Source organism: Microtus ochrogaster, linkage group LG4 (assembly GCF_000317375.1).
Source record: "Microtus ochrogaster isolate Prairie Vole_2 linkage group LG4, MicOch1.0, whole genome shotgun sequence".
Classification (NCBI taxonomy): Eukaryota; Metazoa; Chordata; class Mammalia; order Rodentia; family Cricetidae; genus Microtus; species Microtus ochrogaster.
In genome coordinates, this window is record NC_022030.1 from 24,076,413 (window position 1) to 24,085,752 (window position 9,340).

Sequence of the window (9,340 nt, forward strand, 5' to 3'; positions counted from 1 at the left end):
TGTTTTCTGTCAAACTATTAAATGATATGAAGGACTAGCTTTTGAATTTGTCTTAGAAGTTATCTTAGAAATGAAAAATAGTTCAGTATAAATGTGATTGACCTATTTCTTTACTCTCATTTTTGCATTAGATATTCCACTAAACATAAATAGTGTCCCCAATTTGTTTATACATTCATAAAAATACGGTCAGGTATTTATCAAAAGGAAGCAAAAGATGGGTAGTAGGGATAGATGAGAAAGCATAACCCCAATGATCAAAAAGCAGGAAATATAAACAGATGCTAACACATTGTCTCAAAAAACCCCAGTAAGCATGATGTTTTACGAACAGTCACCAGCATTTAGCGAAAAGCCTGCTATATGCTAGTCCCTGTTGTGAACAACTGATGTATTCCACGCTGCTCCCTTCTTAGACCCAGGACAGAGCCGCTCTCCCTGCTTACACGAAGAATCCATCACAGAGCAGTGATGCAAACCCACTGGTAGCCCACTTGCCTAGCCAGCTGTGCTGTTCCAGAAGTGGTTTTGCAAAGAAGACTTCCATTATAATAGACACTAATCATGTAAATGGATAAGCTTGCATAGTGACGTAATAGAAAACATTGGGCGTGTTAGATTTGATTCCTACAAGTCAGTTTAAATCATCTCCCAGTATGCCTGGTTTCCTTCTTGATACATTGTATAAGTTTTGCACATGATTTGTTAATTTGTATTATATTGTATTTTAACTGAGAATTTGCAATTTTTCTCCAGGTTTCTGATCTGTAACTATGCCTGTTTACAAGTCACCTGTGATCAATAAGTTTGGAGTAATATCTTCCACTTATCATGAAGAACTCTTGAAGTCTAATTCTGAAAGTGCAAACAGAAAGAAGGGTCACAAACCAAGGTAAGTTTGAGATTTTATGCTATTTTATGTTGGGGCTCTAATTCATTATAGATAATTTTGAAAGTTTAAAAAACTGTGAAATTTGCCTTTTTTTTTCCTTTTCTGGTCTTGTTTGGTTCTATCCCAGGTCTCTAGGTCATCAGTCTCTGGTTCCTGATGCTCCAGGCAGTGTCAGGAGTGATATTTATGAACATGAAGCTTGGTCTTCTTGTGAGACTCCTAACAGCGGGAGCAGGGGCTGTCTCTGACTCTTTTGCCTGCTTTTGAGACTCTTTTCCTCCTACTGGGCTGCCTCATCTAGCCTTAATACATTGGGAGGTACCTGTTTTTTTTTTTTTAAATTTTTTATTGTTTTTATTGAGCTGTATTTTTTCTCTGCTCCCCTTCCTTTCTCCCTACTTCTTTTCTACTCTTTCCCATGATCTCCATGTTTCCAATTTACTCAGGAGCTCTTGTCTTTTTCTACTTCCCATGTAGATTAGATGGAGAGATACTTATTATTATTATTGCATCTTAAAATGCCATGTTTGGCCGATATCCCTGGAGGCCTGCCTTTCTCTGAAGGGAAGTGGAGAAGGACTGGATGTTGGGGAGGAGGTATGGGGAAGGGACTGGGAGGAGAAGAGGGAGGGAAAACTCCAGTCAGGATGTGATGGATGAGAAAAGAATAATTAAAAAATTGTGAAATTATAAAAAACCCCACAGCTTTGTAACTGGAGATAAAAATGCGAAAGATTAGTATTTTCCAATTAGTTTCATGTATTAAGTTAGCATATATTGCAAAAAGTTATGAATTACACACATTTTATTTGAGATTTATTTCTTTATTATATATACTGTAGTCTGTACCAGATCTCATTACAGATGGTTATGAGCCACCATGTGGTTGCTGGGAATTGAACTCAGGACCTTCTGAAGAACAGGCAATGCTCCTAACCTCTGAGCCATCTCTCTAGCCCCTACATATTTTATTTGAATTAAACATTTTCTATATTTTCATATAATTTAAATTGCTACCAGATTCGTGAAATGCATGAGCAAAAACTTTTAATAATGGCTATTTTAGTTACTTTTAGTCTTTTGCTTTTAAACTGAGACAGAATAGAATTTTCCCATTTTAAGTTTATTGGGATGTTTCTGAAGTGAATGCAAGCGCAGTCTAGGAAAGAGAGCTGTTGCTCAGACTTTACAATCACAAGAAGTGACTTTTTCCTATGTTTATTTAATTTTTTCAGTTGTTGTGGTTCTGGTTGTGTTCTAAAATCATACTAATCTGTATAAAAATGAGGGAAGGCAGGAAAAGTTATTATCTATCAAAACCTCATAGTGATATAGTCAGTATATGTATATATATATATATATATATATATATATATATAAAATCAGATAAGTAAGTAAAAATGATCCGTGTATCTTAACCATCAAAGACATTGGAAACAGAAACAGTAGGCCTGAGTGATGCTGACTTAGTAATTTTTTTACTCTTAGAAACCTAGCCAGCAGAAAAAAAGTCATTTGTATGAATATGATTACATTTAAAAGTGCAAGTTTCCCAGTGCTTGATATAGGAATGGCCAAATAAATGAAGTGCATATAACAGCAGAAGATATTGGAAATAGTTGTAAGAAAAAAAATTATTTTGTCATATTTAAAGGAGGTTCACAAGAAACTTGATGTTTCTAACTTAATATGTATCTCACTAACTTGTTATTTATACATCTCATGCATGTCTAGTTTATTGGTGACCAGAATTAACTTCAGATAACTTAAGGTCTCAATAAGTGCTCAGTACCAATTGTACCTATTGGATTCAATTTGAAACGGCTGTTCTTTAGCTTTTCTCTAGATCTTAGATACTCTCTTCTAGTCTCAGCTTCTTACAAATCCATATCCCCAACACATTCAGAAAATCATTAAACTTTTCAGCTGTAGAAGCAAGCACATTGTGTCCCAGTTTTCCCTTTTCACTCTTTCCAAACTGACATCGTCAAGATCACAAAAGCATGCTAGAGTAATGAAGTATATGCTTTCCCTCCATGGTCTAACATTTACCTTGATGGTGATACAATTGGAAAGTAGCCTTACATAGCAAAAACGATAATCTGAGTACAGATCATGCTGGTGACAACTGGCAGGATCTCCTACTCAATTTATGCTAATGGCTTATTGTGGGAAGTGCGGGCCTCTTCCCATAGCCTGGCTCCTGGCCACTTGGCTAGCTTATACCCCGAAATAACAACACACAAATTATATTCTTTTAAACACTGCCTGGCCCATTAGTTTCAGTCTCTTAACCCATTTCTAATAATCTATGTAGCACCACGATGTGTGCTTACCAGGAAGATTCAGCATGTCTGGCTGCATCGTGTCTGCCCTGGAGAGAGCTGCATGGTGTCTGAGCTCACTTCCTCTTCCTCCCAGCATTCTGTTCTGTTTACTCCACCTATCTAAATTTTAACCTATCAGGGCCAAGGCAGTTTCTTTATTTAACCAATGACCTTCCTCCATCAATGGCTCCTCACCTAGATCTGTTTTCCCATTTGCTCACATTAATAGAATTTTTTGTAGAATACACAGTGAAGTGTTAAAGCACGCATAGCTCAGATTTCTTTGCTGTTAATGTGACTGTGGATGTGATCCCTGGAAGTGCCATGTTAGGAGAAGTTTTGTTATCATTTAATTTTGTCACTTCCTTCAAGTGGGAATTAGGATGTGACCGAGGCAGCTAGAGCAGATGCCTTGAGCCACAGAACGGAAGATGTGTGTTGAGGACAGCAAAGTGGCAAGAAAACAGAGTGTGGACCTCCTGCACAGACACTCTGACCTAGAAGGCATAGCTTGGGTCTTCTATTGAAAAATAAATGTTTGTCTTGATTACAACAGTTTTGCCACTTTCTATCAGTTGAACTCCTGCCTTTGCAAATGTGTTTCTAGGTTGTTTGCAACATTAATGTCTCTGTAACAAAGCTCCTAGCAATGTTCTACAGTCCCAGTTCATCTTTCTTCTCTTCCAGAGGATTCGGTGATTACTTGACAGAACAAGACATTCACTTTTGGGCTTTGAACCAGTTGAATTAGTAGAGAATGTTTACCTTTTACAGCCATTTTTTTTCTGGGTTCTTATACTTTCAAATATATAGAAAAGAGATGTTTATATGCATTACCGACAAATAGTATACTCTGACTTATCCCCCGTTCCTAACACCTAATTTTCTACTTGAATGGTCTAAATTTTAGTGTTCTCCAGCATAATGCCTTCTGATGGAAAGAAAATGAGAAAGCTCCTTGTCTTACTGCATTTTCTCCTTGGCTGTTATTTCCATTATGCTTCTGTGAGTTTATTTCTGAGAAGTGATATTCCTGATTTCATCAGATAGTTCCTTGTGGCATCAGATTACCTCATGTGCAATGAAAAAGTCACATGTATTTTATATTTAAATTTTGCTTTAATTGATATTTTATATCTATTGTATATTGTGATAGTTTTATACTTGTGAAGCACATGTAATGCTCAAATCTGAACACTCATCATTTCTTTGTGCATGTAGCCCTTGAATCCTTCATGATATTTCTGAGGTACATAATTTTTAAAGCTATACTTACCTTACTATTCTGTAATGCACTAGAATTTATTCCCATCTCTTTGTTGATTGGTACCTGATAGTATCTTTCTCTATTCCCTTCCTTTCCCCCATTATAGACTTTATGATCACTCTCAAATTCAAGGAGACAAACTATGTTAGCTTCTACATATAACTGAAAAGATACTTCAAAGAATATTTATAAAGTATATGAATTTATAAAGTATAAAATATCACTCCAATTAGCACAATGTCCCTTAGCTACATTGTGTTGCTGAAAATGACAGGATTTTATTCTTTTTATGGTAGACTAACATTCTAAAGTAGGTCTTCCTTTGGCTCCTGGAACTGCTGGGTTATCTGATAGTTCTATTTTTAGCTTAGTTGTCTCTTATTTCTTTGTTACTAAGAATATTGACACTCTTTCAATAATGACTATTTCAGTTTCTACATTCACCCACAGTGAAAATAGTTTACTTTTCTTCATATTTCACTGTTTTTTTTTCCCCCCAAACACTCCCATCTTGTCAGGGTAAAGTGGCATATTATTATGGTTGGGATTTCTATTTACCTGATTATCATTGATGCTGAGAATTCTTTCTTCAAATTTGTTGGCTATTTATGTTTCTTCCTTTCTTAAAAAATGAATATCTATCCAGATCATCTCTCCATCTTGTTGTTACGTTGCCTAGTTTTACTATTGTTGAGCTGTACACATTGCACATATCCGCCCTGGTCAAATGTCTCTTTTGCAAATCTCTTATCCCTGTCTCCTGGCTCTTTTTCCAGCTTCTAATTCTTTTCTTTGTTGTGCCAATTTGTAATCATTTCATTTCTATTGGTTTTGTTGTCTGTGTTTTGGGGATGTCATCCAAAAAGTCTTTGTGTGTACCAGTGTTTCCTCCATATTTTCTCCCAGTATCTCACAAAGTACTGCATTTAGTTCTTTGATCTATTTTGATTTTAGTTCTGTGTTTGCAGTCAACTTTTATCTTTGGCATATGGGTGTCCAGTTTTCCCAGTACTGTTTATGGAGAATCTGTCATTTCTTCAATATATGTTCTTGGTATCTTTGTGAAAAATCATTTGACTGTAAGCACACAAAGATATTTCTGGGTTCTCTGTCCTGTGGATATGTGTATCAGTAGTTTTGGAAAATCATTCACATACGAATCTGTCAGTCTCGTCATTTTGCTTTCAGTGAATAATGGGAAAATTGAAAAGGATGAAGTATGTGGGTGTCTTTTCTTGTTGAATTAAATATATTATTATTTATACACGTTTATAATATATTTAGATCCAGCCTACCCCTTATTTCCTCCCTTCAATTCCTTCCCTATCCCTGATTTCTCTACTTTTCCCTGAAGGTCCGTCCTTTCTTAAGCAAAACATTTCAAGCAAAGTTTGTCTTTGTTATTTAAATACAGTTAATGAATTCAAATACAGTTACCCAGTTAACTAAATCTCTTTGAGATCAAAAGTAACATCTGAGGATAGATGATATTAAACTTCAGAAGTTTGGGTGTTTTAAACTGTGCTTCAGAAGAACAACCTTGAGAGTCCTGTACTGTTACTAAACTCAGAAGAGAAAGTTTGTAAGTTCAAGAGCAAACATTTGGAAAGGAAAGCATTCTGAATATTCTTCTAAACGTCTTTTGCTCGAAATTCAGTTTGTATTAACAACGTTTTCTTCCCATGTTGGCTTAGAATTCCATTTACTAGTAGCTATTAATTTGGAGGACCTACACCGTCAAAGTGTTTACTCAGACTGCATTGTGAATTTAAAATCTAAAGACATGTCAAAATAGAATTAGAGACCATATCAGATCACAAGTGATATGAAAGGCGAGTCCTTCTTGTTCTGGTTTCGTACTGTAAAGCCCGTTGAACACGCACAGTGTGAAGATGATGTGGGAGTGTCATATATCAATCTGTTGATTTCATTGGTTAAGTAATAAAGAAACTGCTTGGCTGGCTCTCATAGGTTAAAACATAGGTGGGAGGAGTAAACAGAACAGAATGCTGGGAGGAAGAGGAAGTGAGCTCAGACTCGACAGCTCTCCTCTCGGGGGCAGACACCTCAGAGAGACACCATGCTCCCCGCTCCTGGGAAGATGCACGCGATGAAGCTCCGACCCAGGATGGACGTAGGCTAGAATCTTGCCGGTAAGACCGGTGCTACATAGATGATTAGAAATGGGTTAAATTAATATGTGAGAATTAGCCTAGAAGAGGCTAGATAGAAAAGGGCCAAGCGGTGTTTAAATGAATACAGTTTGTGTGTTATTATTTCGGGGCATAAGCTAGCCAGGCGGCAGGGGTGCTGGGGACGCAGCCCCCGCCGCTCATATTACTACATGAAGATGCTGCAGTCACTCGCACAAGTCAAGTGTGACAGAAGGTATTTCCAGTGTCTGACCTCAGAAGCCCAGGCCAAGATCAGTGAGTCAAGCTTGACCAATTCAGCTGTGTTCACACTGCTGTGCACCCCATATCACTGACTTGACTACTTATTTATCTTCTTCAAGTTAATTAATCTGTCCCAGAGAACCTGCTGCACCTACATGCATCATGGCTGCAGCAAGGGGCAGACCTCTTTCATCCTGTGAGCATTTTTGATTTCTAGGAGAAGCAATATTCAATAATTTGAAATTGCTATCTGAGGTAGTTTGCATGTAATCGCCCCCATTGTTGATGTGGGATGCCCCTCTGTGTGTTGTGAATATATTTTATTACCATTGGTTAATACAGAAGCTGCTTTGGCCTATGGCAGGGTAGAATATAGCTAGGTGGAAAATCCAAGCAGAGAAACAGGGAGTGTGTGTGTGTGTGGGGGGGCAGCAGCTGCTGGAGGAGTAAGATACCAGAGCATTACCAGTAAGCCACAGCCATATAGTGATGTGCAGATTATTAGAAATGTGTTAATTTATATAGAGAGCTAGCCAGTAAGAAGCCTGTGACATTGGTCAAACAATTATAATTAATATTAAACCTCCGAATGATTATTTTATAAGTGGCTGCGAGGACTGGTGGGCAGGAGAGAAATCAGTTCATTGAAACCAGACAGGACAGAGGGAAAGTCTCCAGCTACCTTTGGTGCCCAATGTGGTACATGAACCCATGACCCTGAGATTAAGAGCCTTGTGCTATACAGACTGAGCATGGTCTCCATGTTTAAAGTTTCTTCTTCCCAGAGATGGTCCTTCAGGGTTCCTGCTTCATGAAAATGTCCATCAGACCATCTTACCTTTAGGAAAGTTCAGCAGTCATTTTTCTATGGATCCTGAATATCCAGTTCACACAACAAAACATCAAAAAGTCCAGGCAAGAGCAGTTTCTTGCCCAAATGGCTAATAAACTCCATAAGGTGCCTTTTTGATGCCCATCTTCCTCTTGAAGTAATTGATGCTGCTCGAAGCAGACATGTCTCATTGTTGAGAAAAGTCTAAGTTCTTAAAACATTTTAAATGCCATATTCTATAGGTCTTTGAAAGGTTTGAAGAATATTTATCTATCTGAGATATATCTCTGTATATCTAGACAACCTAACAATCATGATTATAAGTTTGACTATTATAGATGGCTATCTATTAATATGTAATTTTAATTATACATTACATTTTTAAATGAGCTATATAAACATAATACCTCAAACAAGAGTAGAAATATACATATAACAAAATTGACCTTAAATTTGTATCAATGAACCAAAGTCCATACCAATGTAAAGTATTCATTTCCATATCATATTCCCCCCTGCCTTTTTAAAAGAGATTTAGTGTGGCTATTAACCACTTATAGTTAACCCCCTTTAAATGAAAACAAACATTTATAAACAATTATTTTGGGAATTTGGGCACAATTTTCCAAACTCCTTCCTGATGTTTGATGGGTGAAGTATCTTTAGAGTTTATGGAGACCTTTTTGGGGGTCTTGTTCCATAAAACCACATTAGCCTGGAAGGAATCCACAAGTTCCCATCCTCTGTGGAAACAAAAGCAGAATCTCTTTTCCAAAGTAACATATCCTTAGACTCAAATTTTGAAGTCAAGATGCCTTTAAGATATATATGTCAGTTTAGTTTAGCAGTCTCCAGAATCAAATATCTTTCTGCAGTCAGGAAATTCAAAGAAAACATAATAATATACATGATCTGACTCTGTGTATTTTCTATTTTTATGTAGCTTTTTTCTCCATTTCTTTTTCATATTTATTATCTTTATTCCTTAAATCTATGTTTGTCAGTACTCTTTTATATTACCTTTACTGTCTCCTTAATGACTTTGCTTTATTTTTTAAAATTAGTTGCTTCTTTTTATGATTTCTATAACTTATTTTTTAAGCCTACATACATTTTTTAAACACTCTGTGATTCATTATTTTTGTCTGAATCTGTCTTTATTGCATATCTATAATCATTTTCTGACCAGGAACATTTTTTAAAAATGCTTATCAGGCATGGCTATGACTAACGCTGCAACTTTGCCTGTTGGTTCTGGCCCCATCCAACATGGCAGAGGTATATTCACCTCCTCTGCAAGCCATGCTCGCCACCCCAGATCCAGGGACGTAGCAGGTCTATGTTGCCATTAAGAACTTGTCTCCAGGCTGACCTTCATCTGGCGATGGATGGAGATTGAGACAGAGACCCACATTGGAGCACTGGACTGAGCTCCCAAGGTCCAAATGAGGAACAGAAGGAGGGAGAATATGAGCAAGGAAGTCAAGACCGAGAGGGGTGCACCCACCACTGAGACAGTGGGGCTGATCTATTGTGAGCTCACCAAGGCCACCTGGACTGGGACTGAAAATGCATGGGATAAAACCGGACTCTCTGAATATGGTGGACAATGAGGGCTGCTGAGAA

General features: G+C 37.2%; 1 protein-coding gene across 1 annotated transcript in view; it reads left to right on the top strand.

Annotated features, from left to right (window-relative positions):
* Tmem232 (transmembrane protein 232) overlaps nt 1–9,340 on the top strand; it is a 263,281-nt gene that overhangs the window by 27,426 nt on the left and 226,515 nt on the right. The window contains exon 2 of the mRNA XM_005361332.3: nt 757–892. Within this exon, the coding sequence (XP_005361389.1) occupies nt 774–892 (119 nt within the window). The 5' untranslated portion in view covers nt 757–773. The remainder of the gene's footprint in view (nt 1–756; nt 893–9,340) is intronic.